At 49.3% G+C, this 26362-nt stretch overlaps 1 protein-coding gene across 1 annotated transcript in view; it reads right to left on the bottom strand.

Moving 5' to 3' along the window:
• The window catches only part of LOC147111622 (neutrophil collagenase-like), a 105048-nt gene that overhangs the window by 62068 nt on the left and 16618 nt on the right, over positions 1-26362 (bottom strand). The window contains 2 exon segments of the mRNA XM_085998285.1: positions 2180-2295; positions 3699-3877. Of these exon segments, the coding sequence (XP_085854411.1) occupies positions 2180-2295; positions 3699-3877 (295 nt within the window).

The raw sequence follows: 26362 nt of genomic DNA, 5'->3' as shown, positions 1-26362 counted from the left end.
CATTATATCTTACCCAGGGGTAAGCCAGGCTAGATTGTAGGGTGGAAACAAACTTGCAAATCTTCGGTTTCTTCCAGGTTGGTTTCTTGTTGGTCCCGGTGGCCCAATATTCCCTAGTTGTTGGCAATATTGTTAGTTATTGGTTTCTAGAGGCCTTTGGTTGCCACGATTCCTTTTTCCTTTCATTTCAGTCTTCTTTCCTCAAGTCTCCGATTCTCCGACTGTGTGCGGTGATGATGATGAGTAGTACTCCTTCTGAACCATGCTTTCTGAACTGCTCTTCTTTCAACTACTGATTTCCAACAACTGTTTTCTGTGTAAAAGCAGTCCTCAATTATACTGTTTTGAAGCCTTGTTTATCTGCCCACCAAATCTCCTCTGGCCCATTGTTAATTTTGGCGGGATCGTTAACTTTAATAGTTTTAAAATTCTTATCGAGTTTCGGGGCTGGTCCCATCTATTTTTAATTGACTTTTAACTGCTTTTGGGATTGCTTCGAAATCAGTTTAAGTGTGCAAAGTGGTTTTGGATGTTTCTCTGAGTGGTTAATCTATTGTTCGATTGTCTTCTCCTGCTGGGGCCAGGGTCTCTTTTGTTGATTAGTGGCATGTATTGTATTATTCATATACTTGATGGCCCTGTAGTTTTTGGCAGGAACTGTCCTTCCGTGGGCCTATTATTTTTATGTGGAATGACTGAGACAGTCCAGAACATTCCTAGACAATATGGCCTTTGCAAATACTCAAACTGTTTGTATTACAGTGCCCAACCCAACTCATTTTGTCGCAGCCTTCCACAGGCCTGGACATGCCTTTTTAAAATAGCCAAATCTTCCTGGGGTCTTGACTTTAAGTCCCTTTTGGCCCAATATTATTTTAAACAGTCCAATATCTCTTCTTTTCTTGTTTTGGGGGATTCTGTAGAATTTTGCGAGCCTTAAACCAAGTGCCACCTGAATCAGGTGGTGACTCATTAAATTATGCAAATCGGGGTCCTATGATGTAGATAGGTTGCCAATTGCAATTTCGAGGTACAAATGGGTGGAACATATGCCGCACACACTCTGTCCATTGGTACCGGGCAGTGAGCAGTCTAACTAGCGGCCCTTCAAGGGACAGCTGACGGCAGCTCACAAACTGGACCAGGAAATATCTCATTCTTTTTGGTGGAGCCAGGAGCAGCAGGAGCTTCCACTCTCCCTCCACAGTGTCCGACTATTTGTCAACTCAACATGGGAGCCAGCAAATATACCGCCCTCCCTTACAGTAGACTGTCCGCTTGACGTCTGCAGTTTGCTAGCAGAATGGAAATGAGGCCTGGACCCCTAAATAGCTCGGGCTTCCTCCTGGCAAGAAAGGGTGGCCTAGAAATTGAGTGGGCTTAGCGCCCATTTTGCGGCGCTAGAGGGCATTGCGCTGGACTTACAGCCGGTTTTGAAATTGACTAGGGCCCAACATCGGCGTTACACCGGTAGCGTTGCGCCGGCACCGATGACGTCATCGGTGTGCGCAGCGTCCCGGTTGCCGTGGTGACGGGCCCCAGCGCCGAAATTCAGTTGCGGCCGCCTCGCCCGTGGCAGCCGCAACTAAGACTCTGGCAACAGAGTCTTACACGACTTTGCGCCGGCGCATAAAGGTGGAGCGGCGGCCGGCCGCTTTCCCGCCGGCCGCCTGCCCGCACCTCCCTCCCCGGACTCCCCCATCCCCCCCCCCCCGCGGAACAGATGCTTCTCGGCTGCGAGCCCGGCACTTCCCCGAGGTGCCGGGCTCATTTTTGTGGCGATTTAACCGGCCAGCGGGCGGGTGCAGGCAGCTCCTCCTTAACTGAAGGAGGAGGCCTGCACTTCCCAAGCCTGCCGCACTGCATCGGGCGCCGCAGCGCCGGAATAGCGCCGCAATGCGGCGCGTAGCGCCAGTTTTCAGGCGCAAACAGCCTTCAGTAGCGCCGGCAGCCGTTTGGGCGCGGCGCTACTGAATTTTTGGCGCGCGCAGCGCGACTTAGCACCGGCGCTAAATTTCCGCCGTTAAGCCCCGGCGCAGCGCAAACTCAATTTCTAGGCCGGTATGTGGTATCATTCTCTACTGGGAGTTAAAATCAGCTCATCTGAAATTTGTAGTTCAGCTGTGTATAGTATAAATAATGTAAAATTAACATGAGATTTAAAAAGTACATTATTTACCCATTCTTAAAATAATAAATATTTCTTCGTATTCTTAAGGCAGCATCCGTGAACCGGTTTGGGTCACATGTTGGTGGTTCCTCTGTTGGAGGCTGGCTTGTTGTTTGTGTTGGAGGCTGGCTTGTTGTTTGTGTTGGAGGCTGGCTTGTTGTTTGTGTTGGAGGCTGGCTTGGTGTTTGTGTTGGAGGCTGGCTTGTTGTTTGTGTTGGAGGCTGGCTTGGTGTTTGTGTTGGAGGCTGGCTTGGGTCTGTGTTGGAGGCTGGCTTGTTGTTTGTGTTGGAGGCTGGCTTGGGTCTGTGTTGGAGGCTGGCTTGGTGCTTGTGTTGGAGGCTAGCTTGGGTCTGTGTTGGAGGCTGGCTTGTTGTTTGTGTTGGAGGCTGGCTTGGTGTTTGTGTTGGAGGCTGGCTTGGTGCTTGTGTTGGAGGCTAGCTTGGGTCTGTGTTGGAGGCTGGCTTGTTGTTTGTGTTGGAGGCTGGCTTGGTGTTTGTGTTGGAGGCTGGCTTGGTGCTTGTGTTGGAGGCTGGCTTGGTGCTTGTGTTGGAGGCTGGCTTGGTGTTTGTGTTGGAGGCTGGCTTGGTGTTTGTGTTGGAGGCTGGCTTGGTGCCTGTGTTGGAGGCTTGCTTATTGTTTGTGTTGGAGGCTGGCTTGGTGTCTGTGTTGTCGCAAATGCGGGTCCTGAATTTAAAGAAATATGATTACAATATCATGGAATTAAAGGAAAAAAGTTATTACAATGTAAGTACAGTAATTTGGCACACAGAGGGAAAGGCCTATTGTCACTTGAATTTTTAAAAATTCGTTCATGGGATCTGGGCACTGGCAAGGCCAGCATTTATTGCCCATCCCTAATTTCCCTTGAGATTCATTTTCATCCTCAGGAGTATTAACTATTGGACTATAAACTTTGCTGGAATACTCTACCTTTGTTCAATTCACTTGGTTTGAACATATTTTGCAAAATTGGTGTATTTTAAAATCTGTTTTCATGTATTGAAAATTCAATAAATAATTCACAAATTAATCTGTCATATTTTGTCTTGTTTGGACTGAAATGCACTGCCAAAACATGAGCAGAACTTGCATTTATATAGTACTTTTAACATAGAAAATATACTGAGGTGCTTGTAAGAGCTGGAATTTCCGTGGGGGTTCTCCAGAACTCCTGCTTAACTTCAGTGGAAAATTGTCAGAAACCTCAGAAAAACGGCATAAAGAACTGTTTACACTGTTACACTGAAGTTTCCACTGATCATCTGCTGAGGTTATGGCAAGAGATTGAGAGAACACCTGCGGAAATTTTACCCCCAAATTGATAAAAGGGAGAAGGAAACAAACACCAAACCAGGTGGAGGAATTAGGAGCAGTGACAAAAGCTTGGTTGACAATAGTTTAGAGGCAGTTTGAAAGGTGGAGAGAAAAGTGGAAATGAGGAGGGTCTTGAGGAGGGAATTCCAGAGGATAAAGCAAGGCGGGTAAAAGGCTCTGCAACCAATGGTGGGACAAAGGGAGGTTGGGAAGCACAAGTTTTGGGTGCACCATATTAAGTCTGGATTCCTCGAACATCATCATTTGGAAGAGTATACCCATCTGTGTTCACAAAGTTATAGAAGGGAAACATCAAAGCGTTTTCATCCTTAGAGTGACCGAGTCCCAGAGAATGTCCAAACTCATGGCCAGCAACAAGGAACAAGTTGATTCCTAGAAAAACAATGTTGAAGTATTGTGCTCAAACCTGCTTAAACTGAAGATTATTAAGCAAACATTTTCATTATTTAGATGCATGATATCTGTTAGAATAAAATTTTGCTGGACAAGATTTTGCTGGAAAAGACCATTTTGCTGGACAAGATTTTGCTGGAAAAGACACAAACAACAAATTCGCTGACTGGGACTAATTGAATCAATGCACAATGAGACATGCCACACTTACGCATGGCTGGAACAAAGTTCATCTCGTGTCCTGACTGGGACTAATTGAATCACTGAGGACTAACAAGGTTCACTGGTATCCTATTATCGAACTAATCACATTCCGCCAGTGACGCGGACGGAACAAGGTGGAACGAAGACCTTTCGCAATCGCTGAAGAGGCAGAATTGGCAACACGAGGGTGTAAACTCCTGACTGGAGGAAAATAACGATATGCGTGATGCGCTATCAATTACTCAAAAGACTGAGGTTAAGCGAGTAACTAACAGGCTTTTATTAACAAGAGAATGAAGGTGTGCCTCGAGTGGTCGACCAGTCCAGAATACAGAGGGACTGTGGAGCAGTCACCTTTATACCTGGACTCATGGGAGGAGTCAGCCGAGGCATGTACAGACATGTACACAGTGGAATACAAACACCCACACAGGTAGGTATAACAGTGGTTTACCACATTCACCCCTTGTTTAAAAATGAGTCCGGCGGGGTGAAGTGTATTAAAAGTTTGTGTATTGGAGTCTCTTCGGAGGTCTTGCCTGCCGCTGTGATCGGCGTGGCGACGGCAGGGGTAGTGACGCTTCCGGCGTCGAGTCCCGCGTAGGCTGGGGCACTGGTGTGTAGTCCTCGTGGGTGTCGAGCGGGTCGTGGGGCCCAGGTGTGCCGTCTGCTGGGGTTGGATATTGGATCGTGGGGGGGGGTGGTAGTGGGTAGTGGGTTACTGGGGCCCCCGAGGGTGCGAGGTCTCGTATGGAGACTGTGTCCTCCCGCCCGTCAGGGTACGCAATGTAAGCATACTGGGGGTTGGCGTGGAGGAGGTCGACCCTCTCGACCAGAGGGTCCGTTTTATGGGTCCTCACGTGTCTTCTCAGTAGGACCGGCCCTGGGGACGTCAGCCATGGCGGTAGCGATGTCCCCGATGTGGACTTCCTTGGGAAGACAAACATTTTCTCATGAGGGGTGGCGTTAGTGGCAGTGCAGAGCAGTGACCGAATAGAGTGGAGCGCATCGGGGAGCACATCCTGCCAGCGGGAGGTCGGAAGGCCCCTAGACTTTAAGGCTAGCAGGGCGGCCTTCCAAACTGTCGCATTCTCTCTTTCCACCTGTCCGTTCCCCCGGGGGTTGTAACTGGTGGTCCTGCTTGTGGCAATACCCCTAGCGAGCAGGTACTGCCGGAGTTCGTCGCTCATAAATGATGAGCCCCGGTGGCTATGGATATAGCTGGGGAAACCGAACAGGGTGAAGAGGTCATTCAGACATTTAATGACCGTGGCACTGATCATGTCCGGGCAGGGGATGGCGAATGGGAAACGGGAGTACTCATCAATAATGTTGAGGAAGTACACATTGTGGTCGGAGGAGGGGAGAGGCCCTTTAAAATCAACGCTCAGGCGCTCGAAGGGGCGAGTGGCTTTTATCAGGTAAGCCCTGTCTGGTCTATAAAAGTGCGGTTTGCACTCAGCGCAGACTTGGCAGTTCCTGGTCATGGTCCTGACCTCCTCAATGGAGTAAGGCAGGTTGCGGGCCTTGATGAAGTGGAAGAACCTGGTGACCCCCGGGTGGCAGAGGTCATTGTGGAGGGCCCGCAGTCTATCGATCTGCGCGCTGGCGCAGGTGCCACGCGATAGAGCATCCGGGGGTTCATTGAGCTTCCCGGGCCGGTACAAGATCTCGTAATTGTAGGTGGAAAGTTCGATTCTCCACCTCAAGATCTTGTCGTTTTTGATTTTGCCCCTCTGCTTGTTGTTAAACATAAAAGCAACTGAACGCTGGTCAGTGAGCAGGGTAAATCGTTTTCCGGCCAGGTAGTGCCTCCAATGACGCACAGCCTCCACAATAGCCTGGGCCTCCTTCTCAACAGTGGAGTGTCTGGTCTCCGGGCCCTGGAGGGTTCGTGAAAAGAAGGCCACGGGTCTCCCCGCCTGATTAAGGGTAGCGGCCAGGGCAAAGTCGGACGCGTCGCTTTCCACCTGGAAGGGGATGGATTTGTCCACTGCGTGCATGGTGGCTTTGGCAATGTCTTCCTTGATACGGTGGAAGGCTAAGCGGGCCTCTGCCGTCAAGGGAAAAGAGGTGGACTTGATCAGCGGACGGGCCTTGTCCGCATAGTAGGGGACCCACTGGGCATAATAGGAGAAAAACCCTAGGCACCTCTTCAGGGCCTTGAGGCAGTGGGGCAGTGGGAGTTCCATAAGGGGACGCATCCGGTCGGGGTCGGGACCGATGACTCCGTTTTCCACAACACAGCCAAGGATGGCGAGGCGGGTTGTGCGGAATATGCACTTCTCCTTGTTATACGTCAGGTTCAGGAGTTGGGCGGTGCAGAGGAATTTTTTGAGGTTTGCGTCATGGTCCTGCAAGTCATGGCCGCAGATGGTCGCATTGTCCAGATATGGGAAAGTGGCCTGCAACGCATTTTGATCGACCATCCGGTCCATCTCCCTTTGGAAGACGGAGGCCCCATTGGTGATGCCAAAGGGAACCCTAAGGAAGTGATAGAGGCGGCCGTTTGCCTCAAAGGCAGTATACTGGCGGTCCTCAGGACGGATAGGGAGCTGGTGGTATGCTGATTTCAGGTCAATGGTCGAGAAGACGCGGTACTGCGCGATCTGGTTGACCATATCAGCTATGCGGGGGAATGGGTAAGCGTCCAGCAGGGTGTAGCGATTGATTGTCTGGCTGTAGTCGATGACCAGGCGCTGCTTCTCGCCGGTCTTAACGACCACAACCTGGGCTCGCCGGGGGCTGGTGCTGCCCTCAATAATCCCCTCCTTCAGGAGCCACTCCACTTCGGTTTTAATGAAAACCCTGTCCCCGGCACTGTATCGCCTGCTCTTTGTGGCGATGGGCTTACAGTCGGGGGTGAGGTTAGCAAACAGTGGGGGGGGGGTGACTCTGAGTGTGGAGAGGTTGCACCTGGTGCGCGGCGGGCAATTTGGAAGCTGCTGGCTGCGGACTGTGAGTGGGAGGAGGGGTCCACCGTACGCCATCGTAACACTTTTAAGGTGGCACTGAAAATCTAACCCCAGCAGAACGGCAGCGCAGAGGTGGGGCAGGACCAGAAGTTTAAAATTATCGTACACAGTCCCGTCTGCTAAGAGTGTCACCACGCAGTAGCCGCCAATGTCTGCCGACTGGGACTCGGAGGCCATAGAAATCTGTTGGTGCGCAGGCAGGACTGGGAGAGAGCAACGCCGCACCGTGTCGGGGTGGATGAAGCTCTCCGTGCTCCCAGAGTCAAAAAGGCAGGTTGTTTCGTGACCATTTACCTTAATGTCCATTGTGGACCGGGCCAGTTGGTGCGGTCTCGCTTGGTCCAGCGTAACGGAGGCCAGCGTAGGGGTCGGTGTGTCGCTGCGGGTATCAGATGAGGCGGTGTTGGGGGCCTGCTGCGTCCATGTGCCTGGAGGCGTCCAAAATGGCTGCTGTTCCGGTGGTTCGCACATGGCTGGGGAGGCCCAAGATGGCGGCCCGCACGGCCCACACGTGTCGCTGCTGGGGTTCGGGGTGGCTTTGGCCCTGCAGATGCTGGCGTAGTGTCCCTTCTTCCCGCAGCCCGAGCAGATCGCATTTTTCGCCGGGCAGCGCGCTCTGGGGTGTTTGGCCTGGCCACAGAAGTAGCATTTCTGGCCTTGGGACACTGCTGCGGTAGTTGGGCCGTTGCTGGGATGTGGCTGGGGTGGCACGGCGCTATGAGACGGTCCTACCGTGTCCCAGGCTGTCGTTCCCTGCGGCATCCACGGTGCAGAGGAGTAGGCATCCATGCCCCGGTAGGCTGCGTCCAATGATAGTGTGAGTTCAGAGGCCTTGTTGAGGTCGAGGTCACTCTGCTCCAACAGTCGCTGTCGGGTGTAATTGGACCTGTGGCCCGCTACAAAAGCGTCCCAGATAAGTTCCTCTGTGTACACGGCGGCCTTTACATCCTTACAACCACAGGCCCGGCCAAGCACAGACAGTGCCTGAAGGTATTCCTCGGTCGATTCCCCAGGTTGTTGTTTACGACTCCCCAGGAGGTGCCTGGCGTACACCTCGTTCACTGGGCGTGTGTACTGGTCCTTGAGGAGATTGAGAGCAGCCGTGTACGAGGTCGCATCCTGGATGACCGAGTACGCTCGGTGGTTCACTTTGGAGGTCAGGACATCCAGTTTGTCCTCATCCGATTTGACAGTTGCAGCGGAGGCGATCAGGAATCTTTCAAAGCACCTAAGCCAGTGAGCAAACTTGGTGGATGCGCCCGCCTCCCGATGGTCTAAGTCCAGGCATGCTGGTGTGAGGATCTTCTCCATTATAAAAAAATCTTGTTAATAAAATTGATGCGCTATCAATTACTCAAAAGACTGAGGTTAAGCGAGTAACTAACAGGCTTTTATTAACAAGAGAATGAAGGTGTGCCTCGAGTGGTCGACCAGTCCAGAATACAGAGGGACTGTGGAGCAGTCACCTTTATACCTGGACTCATGGGAGGAGTCAGCCGAGGCATGTACAGACATGTACACAGTGGAATACAAACACCCACACAGGCAGGTATAACAGTGGTTTACCACAATGCGCTACTAAACGAATTGATTGGATGAATGTAAATGATCTAAAACCAACTTCTTGGAATTGTATATAAGCTCAGCATGTACTACAATCGAAGAGAAGGTGCTCTCGCAGACCGTGTGGTTGCAGACGCTTCTCCCAGAGCTCTGTCATTTAATAAAGTTGTCTCTCTTACTCAAAGTCTAGTTTCCGAGGAATCATTTTTCCTACAACAATATCTTAGTTCTTTTGTCAATCATGTATGTTGCTACTGAAATTGATTCTAAAATTACAGATCAACAAATTTACAGTGATGATACTGAGTCTACTGCCTCTCATCAATATGTATCAGGTAGGTAACATCACCAATTAAATACATACTTTGGTTCTGTCTTTACAAAGGAGGACACTGTAATGTATGTACCTTTAAGGGGAGAACTACTTTTTACAGCTCCTGTATACTGTAGTACCAGTAGTGACCTCACCGGTATATAAACACTGAGTAGTGATCTGTACAATTAGTTCTACAATAACCCTCATTCAGTAAACACCTGTTGAATCATTCCCTGCAGTCTTGTTGTCTAATTATTGAAGGACACAACATCAAGATACACGGATCTAACATTGGCGACGAGCAGATTTGACCCTACCTGCAACTCTGCATCACCTCCCAAGGATTCGCTCCTGGAGAACAGTGGAAGAAGGCCGAGTCCAGAAGCACGGGCGTCGACCACGGGCAACCCCCCAGTCATCCAGCGGAGATTTGAGCATCGCAGGGGAGGCTGTCGAGAGCCAGGCTTGGCTTTCCAGTCACGGTGGTCCAGCGAAACGGGCTGGCAACAGGTACAGCGCAGACCCTTCCCGGACAGCGGCGGCTAGAGCCGACCAAGCGGCGTCAACGGGGGAGAGAGGCGAGAGAGAGCAGAGCGCAGCCGGTGTTCAAGGGCCAAGCAGCGTCAACGGGGGAGAGAGGTGCGCAGGAAAATGCAAGGTGCTGCCATTGCCACGAGGACCGCAGAGAGCGGCATTGGCAGCAGCGCAGGAGCAGCGCACGAAACCCACAGGGCGTCGCCATTTGCCACGAGGACCGCCGAGAGCGGCGTTGGCAGCAGCGCGGGAGATGCCATTTTAAGCCGCAGCGGGGAAGAAAGGAAAGAGCAGGAGACGCCATTTTAAGCCAGTCTAACCACACCCAAAAATGTCGAAGAGTGGTGGTATCACAGCGTTCGACAATGAAGTCGAAGATTGGACGACATATGTCGAACGCATAGAAGTATACTGCAAGGCGAATGAAGTGCCAGATGACAAGAAAGCGCTGGTATTGTTGAATTCAATGGGTGCAAAAACATATGGCTTACTACGAAACCTAGTAACCCCAGAGAAGCCAGTAGAAAAGGATTTTGAAAACATAGTGTCAATCCTACAGGACCACTTAAACCCCACACCGCTACTGATAGCAGAAAGATTTAAGTTTCACAAAGGGAACCAGCATAAAGATGAAAGTAATGCTGAGTATGTAACGGAACTGCGCAAGCTATCAAAACACTGCCAGTTTGGAACGGGACTAGCAGATATTTTAAGAGACAAGTTTGTGTGTGGGCTTCAAAGTGAAGGAACCCAGAAAGGGCTTCTATCAGAAAAGGATCTTACGCTGGACAAGGCTTTCAGCATTGCAGTATCACACGAAGCAGCAGCACAGGGCGCGGCAGAGATACAACAGAGACTGCAAGAATATGGCACAAATGAAACGTCATACGGAGCAGGGAAGTGCTATCGCTGCGGCAGAACAACACACGACCATAAGGATTGCTGGCTCAAGGACAAAGTGTGCAGACAGTGTGGAAAATAGAACACATAGCAAGAGTCTGCAGGTCGAGAAAGAAAACCAGCTGCAAGAAATCTCCACAGGAGAAGTACAAGAAGGTACATAAGGTGACGGAGAGTAGTGCAGATGAACAGAAAAGTGATACAGACTCTGGAAGCAAGGAGCTGGGTTGTCTGAAATTACATAATGTGATCATAACGGAGGATCACCAAACTATCTGGGTCACGCTCAAGATAGCAGGAGTCCAAGTGAAAATGGAATTGGACACAGGATCAGCCCTAACAGTCATAAATCGAAGGGACTACAAGTGGCTATTCTCACATATACCCTTGAGAGATACAAAGATTGTCTTGAAGACGTACACGGAGCAAAAAGTCTACCCCAAAGGAAAAATAAGGGTGAACGTTATATATAACGGCAAGGAAACACCAAAAATGGACCTATATGTATTGCCAGATGGAGAACCACCACTACTAGGACGTGAATGGATCCGGAAGATACAGCTAGATTGGCATTCCATACAAGCACTGACTGTAGATGCAAAAAGGATGACGAAGTCACACCTGGACAACTGTCAAAACTGTTAACTGATGCAAAAGAAGTGTTCCAGCAGGGACTCGGAACACTAAAAGGCATAACAGCAATGATCAAAATAGAGGAAATTGCAAGCCCAAAGTTTTTAAGGCCAGACCGTTACCTTATGCGATCTGCCCAGCCGTTGAAGCAGAGCTGGAAGGTTTGGAACGTTCAGGAGTACTGGCCAAAGTGGACTGGAGCGAGTGGGCTACACCCATCATTCCTGTAATGAAGAGGTCGTTGAGTAATACGCCTGGGGAACCAAAGAAGGTTCGCATCTGTGGGGACTTTAAGGTGACAGTGAACCCAGTCCTTCACACTGTACAATATCCGCTTCCGCGGATTGAAGATATTTTCGCCTCGCTATCTGGAGGGAAACACTTCACTAAGATTGATCTGGCTCAGGTGTACCTGCAAATGGAGGTAGAAGAAGCCTCGAAACAGTACCTCATGATCAACACTCATAAAGGTCTCTACCAATACAACCGGCTGGTGTTCGGGGTAGCATCAGCTCCGGCTATTTGGCAAAGGGCAATGGATCAAGTTCTGCAAGGGATTCCAGGGACCCAGTGTTATTTGGACGACATCCTGGTCACGGGCGAAAATGACAGTGATCACCCCGCCAACCTGGAGCAGGTGCTCACTAGATTGAATGAATATGGGCTCCGAGCTAATCGCCACAAATGCGAGTTTTTCCAGAAGCAGATCTCGTATTGTGGCCACGTTATTGATAAAGAGGGGTTACCTAAGTCCCCTGAAAAGATTGAAGTAGTAGTCAAGGCTCCAGCACCGGAAAATGTGTCACAACTGAGGTCGTTCCTCGGGCTGGTGAACTACTAACATAAGTTCTTGCCAAATTTGTCTACAGTATTACACCCACTGAACACCCTACTGCAAACGGGGGTACCATGGAAGTGGAGTGACGAATGTAAATGAACTTTACAGAAGAGCAAAGCATTGATCACATCAAAAGAGGTGTTGGCTCATTTCAACCCAGCACTACCAATTCGGTTGGCGTGTGATGCATCACCCGATGGCATTGGAGCGGTGCTGTCGCACAAATTCCCGGACGGCTCGGAGAGGCCAGTAGCCTTTGCATCTCAGTCACTAACCTCAGCCGAGCGTAACTATGCCCAGATTGACAGGGAGGCCCTCAGCCTAGTGTGGGGAGTGAAAAAGTTGAATCACTATCTGCACGGGCAGAAGTTCACCTTGCTGACTGATCACCAACCACTTGTCTCCATCTTTAATCCAAAGATGGGCGTTCCGGTGATGACTGCGCAACGGCTACAAAGATGGTCCCTTTTTCTAGGGGCGCACCAATATGAAATCGAGTATAAGGGCACGAAACAGCATGGAAACGCTGATGGGCTATCACGCCTGCCACTGCCTACTGTGGAGGAAGCACCAGCAGTGGATCCTGTCGAAATATTTCATTCGACTATAATTGAATGCTTGCCAGTAACTAACGCTGGTATAGAGAAGGAGACCCGAAATGACCCGACACTGTCTCGGGAATATGATTTGACGGTGAAGGGATGGCCAGCACATGGCGACTCACTGTTGCCAGCATTCTCATCCAGAAGAGAACAGCTGTCAGTATGCCAGGGTATCTTGATGTATGGATCCCGAGTGGTTCTTCCACCCAAGTTAAGGGAGAGAGTGCTCAATGAGCTTCACGAAGGTCATCTGGGAGGGGTGAAAATGAAAAGCCTTGCTAGGGCTTATGTGTGGTGGCCGGGGATCGATCAGCAAATCGAGGACCTGACAAAGAGCTGCTCAGGATGCCAGAAGGTCCAAAATGCACCATCACATGCCCCTTTACACCCATGGGAGTGGCCCTCATCTCCATGGCAATGGGTGCATATTGATTTTGCTGGTCCATTCATGGACTCAATGTTTTTCATAGCCGTGGATGCGCACTCGAAATGACCTGAGGTGATCAAAATGTCCTCCACCACCACAGAGAAAACTATTGCAGTCCTACAGACCATTTTTGCCAGGAACGGCTTGCCAGAGCAGATTTGCTCTGATAACGGACCACAGTTTGTGTCCGAAGAGTTTCGAAGATTTATGAAAAGGAATGGGGTGAGGCATTACACATCCGCCCCGTATCATCCAGCCACAAATGGATTGGCTGAGAGGTTCGTACAAACCTTTAAAAAAGCAGTAAAGGCCATGTGCGATGACGACATTCCACTGCAGCATAAGGTGGACAATTTCCTGTTAGCCTACAGAAATGTGACACATGCAGTCACCAACCAGGCCCCAGCCATGATGTTCTTTAACCGAAGGTTGAGATCTCGTCTGGATTTGCTCAGACCAAATGTACGAAGAGATGTTGAGAATAAGCAATTCCAGCACATCAATGAGAAGCCGACAAGGAGCTTCAATGTAGGGCAACCAGTCTTGGCCCGCGACTACCGAACAGAGAAATGGCAACCAGGAACGATAAGCACATGACAGGGGCCACTAATGTACACAGTGGATGTTGGGGAGAACATTGTGAGACGCCATGCTGACCAGGTCCCAGAGTCACAGGAACGAGTCAACCCCATGTCTCGGCCATACGTACCTGGTGAGGATCCCGACGTACAGGTCGCATCTACTTCAGAAACAATAGCTTTGGAAGCTGATGAATCAACTGACGACAGGGTGTTAGAATCGCCTCCGCACCAAGAGTGAGACACTCAGGAAAGGCGTTATCCAGAAAGAATCAGGAAGCCTCCCCAAGACTGAATTTATAAATAGACTATTTTCAGTTAATGTTGCATGTTAAAAGTGTTAATTGTAATTAGTTTGATATTTAATTGTTAAATGAGTGTTATGGTACTGTTAATCTAAAAGGGGAGGAATTGTAATGTATGTACCTTTAAGGGGAGAACTACTTTTTACAGCTCCTGTATACTGTAGTACTGGCAGTGACCACACCTGTATATAAACCCTGAGTAGTGATCTGTATAGTTAGTTCTAGAGTAACCCTCATTCAGTAAACACCTGTTGATCGTTCCCTGCAGTCTCTTGTCTAATTATTGAAGGACACAACATCAAGATACACGGGTCTAACAGTATTTGCTGTACAACAGCAATAAGTGGGACCCACAATGCCAGAAAAATGTGGCAAATTATCAAAGGAGCACATCTGGAGGTGATTTTCTTTTTCAGCTACTTCAGCCGCGGTGTCTAGCATAAAGTTACTACTGTAACGGTTAACATTTTTTATTTCTTGCTGCCGTTCCATACTCCAACTCCTCATGTTTGCTTTTCCCCCTCCCCCAGGATTTACATCAGGGACACTGCTGGCATCACAGCCGGCGTAAATCACAGACAAAATTGGTGAGCTGCCTCGAGAGGCCCGAATGACATTGGAGTTCACCAGAATTATTCAGATGAAGCCTGAGGCCCAATTTCAGACAAACCTCAGGTCTCCACCTTCTGGGGCATTCTCCGAGTGCAATGACAATTTTGCACCCAAAATCGGGCCTGAACGAATTTACCCCCAACTTTCACTTTCATTGATGACATGTGCAGGTACCTCAGTTCCCTACACCATGCACACAATATACGTTAAATCTAACACACGATTATATGATGGGTTTTAGCTAAGAATGAAATATATCAAGAAAGAGCAGAGATTTTATTTAACTTTAATCTCATGAATTTAAATATCATCATCTGCACCATTATTTTTCAGTCTAAGTGGTGTGGTGAGAAAAATTGTGTAAATCCAGGAAATTGATGATTGCCATTGACTTGTTGGGGAGGAGGGACTATGATAATCAACTTTTCACAGTTTTGGCGAGGGTATTGGCAGAGCGATGCAAAAGTCCCAGGAAAATGTGGCGAGGCATGAATATTGGCGTAACTCACTTACACCATAATTTCCTGGGACATTTGCATTGGGAAACAAACCCAACACCGCAGATGCTCAGATTACACTGGCGCAAGTCTCCTGGAAATTGAGGGCCTCTATGTTGATAAACCCAGTAAAACTGTTTTTATATGCTGCAATATATTTAGATATTATGTTGCCAGTTCAGATTCCTAAGGGACAAATTCAAAGTCACAAAATTGCCTGAGTAATCTTCCAGCACAGAGTCTTGCCCAGATAGGTCAGTGTCGAATTCACCACTTTGGTCAGAAATTCAGCAGTGGTGCAATCCAAGCATGCTGAGCTCTTTGCCCAGTTCTCTGATCTGTGCTCCTGCCAAGTTAGACTCTGCAGGCTCATCTGTAACACATTTTCTGTTAAATACAATGGCCTGGTAATTGTGCTGTGCAACATCGTGGTAAATTTCCGAAATGTGCGCTCCCACTGCAGAGCCTGGCCAATGGGAGTGTAAGGGGTTTTAGATTGCAAAGGTTTCTTTCTCCAGAGGCCTCGCTCTCTTGCACAGTAAAACCTTGAGTGGTTCGACCCACTCGCCACTTAGATTCTGTACTCTGGACTTTGGGGCAGGAAATACAATGTAGAGAAAACTCTTATAGACCAAGTTTGATGAAACGAAATGAAATGTTATTGCATATGGCAACACAAATCAAATGCAAGTGAATAAGAGAGTACATGGGAGGGAAAAACACAAACAAATCATAACGACACAATACTAACTAAGGCTAATACAGGCATATTATACTCTGCAAAAATCATCATGAAATAGGGAAACACACAGAACATCGAGGGATAACAACTCATGTTAATTATACCCTTAAATATCCACCCCCTTAAACCTATCTAGATCTGATTATGAAGGGCCAGAAACGTGCTCACTAATCCAACTAGGAAGTGCAAGGTTTTGAAACCGGTCTGCGTTTGATCCTTTCAGACGCCCTGTCTCCACGTGGATCATGGAGTCCCAGCGAGCTGCGCCTCACCTCTCTCCTGAGGTGGGGGGTCGGGGGCGGCTGGACACCGGCTGGTCTGGATGTCGGTGGGGTCGGGGATCACCGGCTTGACCCCGGTCAGAGGAGCCTTGGGCTGGCCCCCATCATTTCTTCAGTTTTATTTTATCTCTTCTCCCGAGCCGGAGCGGGTTGATGGCCTCTCGTTTTGTCAACGGCCCGGGGTTGGTCGATGATCCCCCGATGTTTTACCCCGGGGCGGGACGCCGGCTCGAACAATCTTCTTGATGGCGGCTTAGTCTTCTTCTTCTTCCTCTCCGACGATGGAGAGGAGTCCCGCTGATCTTCTCCCGAAGCGACTCCTCTTTACCCAGCTCAAAAGCTGGACAGGCCTGCAAGCTGGAAAGCTGACGAGTGGTCACCCCTTCCCGTGTGTTCTCACAATTATACTTCTTTTCCAGAAGCTCTTATCTCGCGCCAAGTCAGGTTAGTCTTTGTTTAACTTTTGGCGGGCTTGTTGCACAACAGGGTAGTTATTATATTTTAAACTGTTCTTGGATGGCCGGTAATGGGCCATCTCTGGTCTCGAATGACCTTCATTGTTTTTAATGTCCTGGTGATGTCCTTAACGGGTCCTTGATGTTCTTCTCATGAATATGAAACTGTTCCCTTTTGTCTGGGTCAACATTTAGATGGCCTTTATCTACAGGCTGATCTTGGCTGGATCTGCATCCAATCTATATGTATATGTGGGTGTCTGGTTTCGTTCTCTCAGAAACGGCTTCCAGAACTTACTTTGGGCTGAATCCACAAAGCTGTCTGAGGATTTGCAGGAACCATTTTAAAGTGTCCCAATACGTTGTTCACGGGGTCTGGTGGCCATTTTGAATGCCCCTTTTTCCTAGGCTTCTGTTAAAACAGACTTTAAATTCATGGCCCCTTCTGCCATTCGATCATTTATAATATAAAGTTCAATTTTATGAATACTACACTCCCCCCGATGATAATGTAACTTGCTTGATGTATCATAATTCTGGGTGAGCAAAATTTTCTGACTTCCCATAATCTAACCATCCCCAGTATTTACCTATGTATGACCCCACGACACATGCATTTCCCATTTCAGAAAATCCTAGTGTACATTAAGCATCTATAGATGGCAATACCTTAGAGTTAAAATCTGACAACTTACTTCCAGGCATGGAGGGGGACCTTATATCCCTACATCACCTGGTGCATACACACTATCTTTTAATAATAACAACCCATCTAATATACTTCCATAAGAAAAAAAAAGTACACACCTGAAAATTAAAATGCACACGAATACATGTCAAAAATAATACAGAGGAGAGAGGGAAAACTTTAACTTTATACAAAGCAGCAAAAATCTAAACGGGTGTCTCTTCTTCTACCCGCACATAATGCTCCCTCCATTCCCCTCTATTCTCGTACTTTTGCGAATGTTTGACCATTTTACAGTGTACAAACAGTAAATAAACTACAATGATAACCTGGCACACTACAAGAATGTGGGAGGCTATGCTAATCCAAGAAGGGACTTCTATATTAGTTAACAGGTCCCACCACGGTTGGGTCACTTTATCCAATATGTTTGCCCCTATCTCTAAAGTCTTCTGCTCCAGTGTATAGAAATGTTTCTGTGAAACAACACCGGCTTTTAATATCTTGGTGAGGTATTCAGGGAGAGCTAGAATGATATATCCAAAATGTGCAACGAATCGCTGCTGATCGGTGAAATTCTCTTTAACAGTGATGTGAACAGGGGAAGGTTCAGGAATGGGGACAATCCGCTCTTGGGCCACTTGAACTTCTGCCCTGGGCTTGAAGAAGAAGCTGCTGTCACTAACCGGACACCAACCGTGCTGTCCATGTTGGTAGTGGGGCGCTGCAGTGGTGACACAGTATGTCCCACCTCCTATATATGCCACCTGCGGGGGCACATGGCCTTGTGCCATTGCCTCCATGGTGCAATTTATAGGCTTCGTGCCAGCAGTTCTGAACCCGCACTGTGGTTTTGAATGGGCATTCAAGTGCTGGGGGCACAGGATGATGTGTGCTCCCTGGCTCCAGTACCCCGAGAGGTCGGTACCCATCATTGCATGCTCCCATCGAATGACATAAGGTGGGACCCCTGTGTAGCAAATGTGTGCACCCCCCTGAATGACTCCAATGTTCTCCACCCTGTATATCGGTACAGGTTTAGCTGTCTTTCCCATCACTGGCATTCTTACCACTATACGCATAATGGTGTGATTAGACCATCCACAGTCCACTGGGACTGGGTAGCCCTCTGAAGCTAGTCTGAGCTGGCACGGACTCAATTCATTCTCAAAAGGGTGGAGGGCTGCGAGGTGCTTGTTGCTGATCCAGGAGGGGACTAAACCTTGTTTCAAATCCTTCAGGTAACTGCGGCCCTCGCCCAGTAACCACGCCCCGTATAGCACACAAGCTTCGTTCCGCGCAGCCTGATCGGACACGTTCCGATCCTCCCTGATGAGAGCATTTACCGTTTTCGCGTGTTTCTCCAGCTCAGCTATTATCTCTTTTAACTGTAGTGTCATGGCCTGGTCCTCATGTAACTCAGAACCAACTACCTTATTCTCGTCAGTCAGTATCTTTCTTAACTGTGTTTTCAAACCATTGATCTGGGTTTGCAGCTCCACATCATCCAGTGTGTTGATGACAGAAGTTCATGTATTAAAAGCTGTGAAAATATCATTTACTGCACCTCTTCTTTGCCTCATTATCCTGTCCAAGACCTCATGTGGTGTGGTGTATATTTCGGCTCTGTCAACATCGGCAAAGTCGAATTTGTAAAACGTTTTAAACATGTTTGTTAACAGGACCTGGTATAATTGCTCCGTTTCCCTGGGGCACCACCCTGGCAACCGCACCTCGGTGAGTTTTAAAATCACCGAAGCCACCGCATAGTGCACCCCTTGGTACAGCACCTGACCTGTGGGTACCAATACCAATCCATTCCCGGGTCCCTTTGTTGTGGTGGGGCATCCTTCCTTGAGGGCTTTAGCTACCGGAATTGTGGGCAGGGGCTTTTGGGGTCGGGTGATGAGCTCAGTGGCGTTTACTGGGATCTGAGAGTATGGGACTCCGCACGCCCGTGTGCTGACGTCCCACCTCATTCCTTGTCCAGCACCCTGCCACTGCCTTTGGAAAAGGATGGAGACGCCTGTGGGGCAAGCGCATTCCGAACCCCACATACAGATGTAGATCCCCTCATCTGGTTCCCAATATTTGTCCCAACAGACACACAACCCCCCATGACTCCCCGTAATAGTCCGATGGGTGTTGTTACCCAGTCTCTCCCACTCGATCGTGGAGTTCTTCATGGTCTTACTCAGCTTCCTGAGCCACCACCAGTGACTCAAACGTACATGTCCCAGACAGTTCAAATAAACCCTTTCCCCAACGGTGACGCTGATTCTTGGTGCGATGATCCTCACCCTGGGGCACATCAGAGACGTTTCTCTGTATGCAAACCCCGTCTGGCTGGAGTATTCAGTAGAGTTCGACCCCAGACAGCCTGGCCATCTCCCTTCATGGAAGTAGACAGCAGTCTCTTCAGCGTCCCTTGGGCCGGTTCCATCAGTCGCGACGGGGCCTCTGCTGCCAGAGCACCCATAAATGCTGGAGTCCTTAGTGCGGCCCCGATAGGCCCAGCTCCATCCGGTCAGCATGAACACGACGAGGATCCCTCTCATCTTTCTCCTGGTTCCTGCAACAAATTAATCAATGCTGCCAGGCTCCCGAGAGATCTTGCTTAGGTGAAGGCATGATCGGGTCTTTCGACCTCGATCCAAAACAACACACATACTGAGCAGATTCCAAAACTACTTATAACCCTTCATTTTAATATTTACACACCTTAAATTAAAACTTAAACTTAACTTATGTACAGCACCGCCCGTCCCCAGGCGGCTTGCCTAGACCCTGATTGAACTGCAGCTCGCCACTCCCTGCGGTGGGGCTGCAGTGACCTGTGGCTCGGGTTCCCCGCAGCCTTTTGCTGTCAATCGGGGACTGCGTTTTGTCAGGGATTTCTCAAGTTGGCGTTTACTGATAACGGGGGAATCGGGCCAAGGTTTTACCGGCAGAGGAGTTCGAGTCGACCTGCGAAGAGGTACTTTGGGCGTGGCTCCCTTAGCGAATGGACCTTCGGGTAGGACTTTAGCTCTCACAGCCCGTGGCTCCTCCACGGTTGCCGGCTTTGGCTCCCTTCCCTCAGGCTCCGCCCCTTTGGGATTTGGGCAGGCTCCCTTGGCGAGTGGTCCTTCAGGTGTGGCTTTAGCTCTCACAGCCTGTGGCTCTTCCACGACTGTGGGCTTCGGCTCCCTCCCCTCAGGCTCCGCCCCTTCGTGAATTGGGTCTGTGGCAGACGGCTCCTCCTCACCTGTCCCTACAGGTGGAGGATCTCTGCCTCCAATTTCTACCTCCCCCACGCTTGAGTCAAGGGCGGGACCTCCGTCCTCCGACTCCACCTCCTCCAGAATCATGTCGAGGGCGGGGCCTTGCTGTTCGGGCTCCTCCTCGTCCGAGTCCCAGGCCATAGGGGAAGCCTCCCCCCAGGTGGGCGGGGCAGCTTCTCCTTCCAAGCAGGCTACAACGCCAGCTTGTGTGGTCTGTGACTCATCGCACGCCTCAGGCTGAGGATCTTTACCCTCAGACCTGGCTTTGGTTGCTGATACTCTAGCACCCGGTTTAAACAGTTTGCACTGATTGATGTGAAACCACTTGTTGTGTCGGGACACCTCCACTGCGCGACTGGCGGGGGCCGGTGGATTTTGCACCGATTCCTGTCTATCCTGGTCTGTGCCTCTCTCGCCAGCGCGGAGGGTCATACCCAGTAATGTGACTTCCCACCGGCTGACCTGTGCTTTCGTTGGGTTTTCCTTGACACTCTCTATCCCTTTCACACTTGTACCCGCTCCCCAGAGACAATGATTTCTTATGTCCACGTGGATCCTGTGGGCTACCAAGAAATCAGATCCAAGAAGCCCCGTTCCATCCCCTGCCTCCCACTTCATTAGTGTACATCTCCACGTGGTGCGGAGTGGTCCTAAATGAATGGAGAGGGGAAGGGAATGCGCGCCAGTCTGTTCCTCGCCCATGAAGTCCGATAGAAGGTATGGAATCCCGGTGGATAGAGGCGAGGCACTCGGGTCATCTGCATGGATCACGGTGCACTATGCTCCCGTATCCAGCAGATAGGTCCCTTTCACCTCTTCCACCTCCATCTCCATGAGGGGTCGTCTCCATTCATCATATCGCAGCGCACACAAGTAAACAGGCTGTGACGGCTCTAGTCAAGTGGGCACAGCAGTCGAGGTTTCAGGAGCGACAAGACCAGTGGTGACAGCTATCTTACCCTGCGAAATCATCAGAGACCGCATTGTCTCTATGATTGATTCAATCGCAGTGGGATCCATAACTGCACCAGCTCCTTGTGCTTGGGCAGGAGCTACGGCTTGGGTTTGGGCTGGTGCTGGGGCGGCGGTCTGGGCTTGGGCTTGGGCTGCGGGAAATTTTCCCTTATTATCCTTCCACAGATTTCTACAGTCCTTGCGCCAATGTCCATTCTTCCCACACCCGTAGCAATTGAGCTTGGCTTGGGTAGGGTGATTCCTCTCCTGACGCCACTCCTTCTTGCTTGGGGCTGCGGGTTTTGCCTCATGCACCTTTCCCTTCTGGTGAGGTGTTTCCTGACCTCTACAATTCTTATACGTAACATTGAGCTGGCGGAGCACCGTCTCCTCCATGACACCGGGACCTTGGGGATCAAACCAAGATCTGGCTAGGGCCCGTATCTGCGGCAAGCTGCTGGTAACCAAGCAACGGAGCCAATGAACCTGCTGTTCATCGTTCATTGCAACCCATTCAGGCATGCCCGGACAGCTGCGTTGATACACTGGCCACTGCCTTTCTGCGAAAACCCGTGGGGGTTCTCCAGATAGTGGCATGGTCCCTTCCACACGGTCGAACGGACTACCGTCGTCCACTCCCATCACTTCTAATACTTCCTCCCCGAGATCCGTATACCCTTTCCGTCCCCTCTTACTCTCAACTGAGAGGCACTGAAGGATTGTGCAATCCAGGGAGAAAACCAACAGTTTCATCTGTTCCTGTTCATCAGAGTCATTAATGGCTGCTGTTTCCTCTATCTCCCTGAAATGAATCGAGGGATCTCCCTTTACCTGGAGTCGTGCAAGGTGGCTCACCATGGACCTTAATTGCGGGGCAGCGTAGGGCACCACGAGCTGGTGCTGGTGGGGTCCGACATCGCCATTGGCTGCGTTGGGACCGAACCTCTGGTGCCGAGCGGGACACATTGGTGCCGGTCCCGGCTTCGCTACCAGTGGCTGTTCTTCCTCATATTCCACCTCGGCTACCTCCTCTTTTAACACTCCCTGTTTTTCCGGCCAAGTCTCACTATAGCTCGGCGGTGCTGAAGGCTCGGTGGCGGGTACCACAACTACTTCAGCTGGAATCGGCTGTTTTGATTCCTTTAAAAAGTCCATGTGACTGGCTTTCGGGCTGACGAGACACACCATGCCTTTTGCCTTAACCAGGGCCGTTCTTAGGTCCTCTATGGTCTTTTGGCAGGGGCCGTGGTCTGTGCTCTCAAACCCGTGCTCGAGGGCTAGCTTGTAAGCTGCCTTAACCTCCACTACTCTCTCCTCCTGCGCTCTTAGCTGTTGTGCAAGGTGGGCATTTTTCTCCCGGATCCTCGTTTCTTTAATCTTTGCCTCAGTAACCTGGCACTCCAGGTATTCTATCCTAGCCTGATGTTGACTAGTTACCACTTGGTGTTCCTGATTCAGCGCTTGAAGCGCTGTGATGAGTTTTTCCCCACCCATGGCATTTTCCTCTAACTCTGCTGCCTGGGTTTTGTTCCTGGCTGCCTGTGCTGCAACGACCCAGTCCAAGATCTGGACCTGCTTCTTGTAACACATCAGCCACACTGCCTTCTCCACTGAATTCTTATGCTCTTTGCTCTCTGTCCACCTGACGGCTGCGTCCACCAGACGCCCATCCAGTAAGAGATCGGAAATCCACTGCTTAGTGAGATTTACCTTGCCAAAGACATAATCCGCTATCCTCTCATCCATTGCATTTCGACCATTCAAACTTGGATCTATTACATTGCAATCCTGCTGCCAGAGTCATGCCGCGGTCGCCATTTTCTGTAGGGGGTTTTAGATCGCAGAGGTTTCTCTCTCTAGAGGCCTCTCTCTCTTGCACAGTAAAACCTTGAGTGCTTCGACCCACTCATCCCTTAGATTCTGTACTCTGGACTTTGGGGCAGGAACTACAATGTAGAGAAAACTCTTATAGACCAAGTTTGATTAAACAAAATGAAATTTTATTGCATATGGTAACACAAATCAAATGCAAGCAAATAAGAGAGTACATGGGAGGGAAAAACACAAAAAATCATAATGACACAATACTAACTAAGGCAAATACAGGCATATTATACTCTGCAAAAATCATCATGAAATAGGGAAACACACAGAACATCGAGGGATAACAACTCATGAAAATTATACCCTTAAATATCCACCCCCTTAAACCTATCTAGATCTGATTATGGAGGGCCAGAAACATGCTCACCAATCCAACTAGGAAGTGCAAGGTTTTGAAACCGGTCTGTGTTTGATCCTTTCAGGCGTCCCGTCTCCACGTGGATTGTGGCGCCCCAATGAGCTGCGCCTCACCTCTCTCCTGAGGTGGGGGTCGGGGGTGGCTGGACACCGGCTGGCCTGGATGTTGGCGGGGTCGGGGATCGTTGGCTCGACCCCGGTCAGAGGAGCCTTGGGCCGGCCCCCATCGTTTCTTCAGTTTTATTTTATCTCTTCTCCCGAGCCGGAGCGGGTCGATGGCCTCTCGTTTTGCCAACGGCCCGGGGTTGGTCGATGATCTCCTGATGTTTTACTCCAGGGCGGGACACCGGCTCGAACGATCTTCTTGATGGCGGCTTAGTCTTCTTCTTCTTCCTCTCCGACGATGGAGAGGAGTCCCGCTGATCTTCTCCCGAAGTGACTCCTCTTTACCCAGCTCAAAAGCTGGACAGGCCTGCAAGCTGGAAAGCTGACGATAACCCCCCTCCTACCCGTGTGTTCTCACAATTATACTTCTTTTCCAGAAGCTCTTATCTCGCTCCAAATCAGGTTAGTCTTTGTTTAACTTTTGGCGGGCTTGTTGCACAACGGGGCAGTTATTATATTTTAAACTGTTCATGGATGGCCGGTAACAGGCCATCTCTGGTCTCGAATGACCTTCATTGTTTTTAATGTCCTGGTGATGTCCTTAACGGGCCCTTGATGCTCTTCTCATGAATATGAAACTGTTCCCTTTTGTCTGGGTCAACATTTAGATGACCTTTATCTACAGGCCGATCTTGACTGGATCTGCATCCAATCTATATGTATATGTGGGTGTCTGGTTTCGTTCTCTCAGAAACGGCTTCCAGAACTTACTTTGGACTGAATCCACAAAGCTGTCTGAGGATTTGCAGGAACCATTTTAAAGTGTCCCAATAAGTTGGTCACGGGGTCTGGTGGCCATTTTGAATGCCCCTTTTTCCTAGGCTTCTTTTAAAACAGTCTTTAAAATCATGGCCCCTTCTGCCATTCGACCCTTTATAATATAAAGTTCAATTTTGCGAATCCTACAGGAGCACAGATTGTGAAATCTGACTAGGTGAAACTTCATGGGCTACACATGTGATTTCCTGACACACCCTCCTGGGTTATGGCTCTGTGCCCGGAACAGGTTATCACAAAATGTTCCATTTATTGACCGAATACTTAATTTTTTGTGTCAAATTGCTCTGTGCTATTTTAAAGAAGACTTTATTTTAAACAGGTTAATGCCGGTGTTAAAATAGAGAACATCGAAATTTGATACAAATGTATTAAGCACTTATATGAAAATAGTACACAGTGTAATTTCAAGGTTGTACAATCTTAGATTTCTTTGCATTCCAGGATAATTCTTGCCAAGGAATAATTCCAAGTTAGAGAGCAATACATCACCTTTCAATATGTTTATCTATTCAGCTAAATTTTCAAATCCACGCTGGTGGCAAGTAACATGCCCATGAATTTTGAAGATGCACTCGTGGCAGACAACAGGGCACAGGCGCAAGGCTTTCTTTCAACATCTCAGACCGGTGAGCATTATACTTCTGACCCATCACAAGATAATCTAGTTCGGTATAGAGGGTGGAAGTTAAGGGGATTGCTGAATTGTCATTTTAGCCATTTTCCCTTGATGTGCCATTTTCTCCTCCCCTGTTAAGTGTAAGTGTACCGCATTCATATCATCCTTTTGTATAGTATTGTTATCTTATTTTCTCTGTTAATAAATTTTGGTTTTCAAACAACTGGTCTGCTCGTTTGTCTATATCGCTATCTGCCAATAAGCCCGGGGATCAGAACTAAGGGGTGAGTGATTCAAACTGCTCAGAGATAAGGCAGCTGGAGACAGAACCGACTGGCCAAAGCAGATAGAAAAAAAAAACTTACAGAATGGCGACCGCGTCAGGACCCCAGCAGCAGTGTGTGATATAGCAGACAGTGGTGCGGACAAAGTAGCCATAATGGAAGAGAGGTTGTCCGATTATGTGTTTATAAAGGTGAATATCACCAAGAAGTGGATACTCACCCTATTACAGGCTGAGCGTCCCATAGATGCAGCCGCCCAGTGGACGGCCAGTAAAAACATACGGGGTCAATAGAGAAAGCAGTGTGGCTTATGTGCTACAAGAAACAAGTCCTACTGTTGGACAGAGTTGTAGCAGCACAGGCTGCCAAGCTTAAGAAATCAGCCCTAGAAACCCAGGACAAGGAGATAGAGATACAGGATAAGACTTTAGCAGAGGAGAAATTGATAGTGGCGCTTCAGGCGCTAAACCAAGAAAGAGGGCACACGGCAAAAGAACACCAGGCAAAAATAGAGCGCCTGGAGAGCCGGGCCGCTGAAGTTAAGAATAATACAAGAGCAAAAATAGAGCGCCTGGAATGCCAGACCACCGAAATCAAAGGTAGCGCAAGGCCCAAGGTGGAGTGTTTGGAGTTCCAGGTCAGAGAGGCAAGAGGTGGTGAGATAAGGTTACAGGACACAATTGCCCGCCTAACCCAAAACATAAGAGAACAGGAGGAGAAGGTTAAAGGAGTAAAATCAGCATATAGGCTGGCTTGCGACCGAGGCTTTGAGGAAGCAGATCATGGCCCCTGTAGGGAAGAGATAGAAACCTTGAGTATGGCTTTAGTGAGGGGTAAGGGGATGATATGCCTTATCAGCCCAAAGGCAGGCCAGTCAGACTTTACTGGCAACCCAAGCAGAACGGTCCCACAGGCAGCGCAAAGAGATGAGCCAGCAAGGGAACCACAGGTTTTACAGCCACCACCCATAGCTCCGAGCTTTCAGGAGGTCTGGCAGCATAGGGGGGTGGA

The sequence above is a fragment of the Somniosus microcephalus genome, chromosome 10 (genome assembly GCF_052327205.1).
Source record: "Somniosus microcephalus isolate GS21.2 chromosome 10, FLI_Smic_1.0, whole genome shotgun sequence".
NCBI lineage: Eukaryota > Metazoa > Chordata > Chondrichthyes > Squaliformes > Somniosidae > Somniosus > Somniosus microcephalus.
The sequence above is the reverse complement of the archived record's forward strand: the minus strand, read 5'-3'. Positions and strand labels throughout refer to the sequence as shown.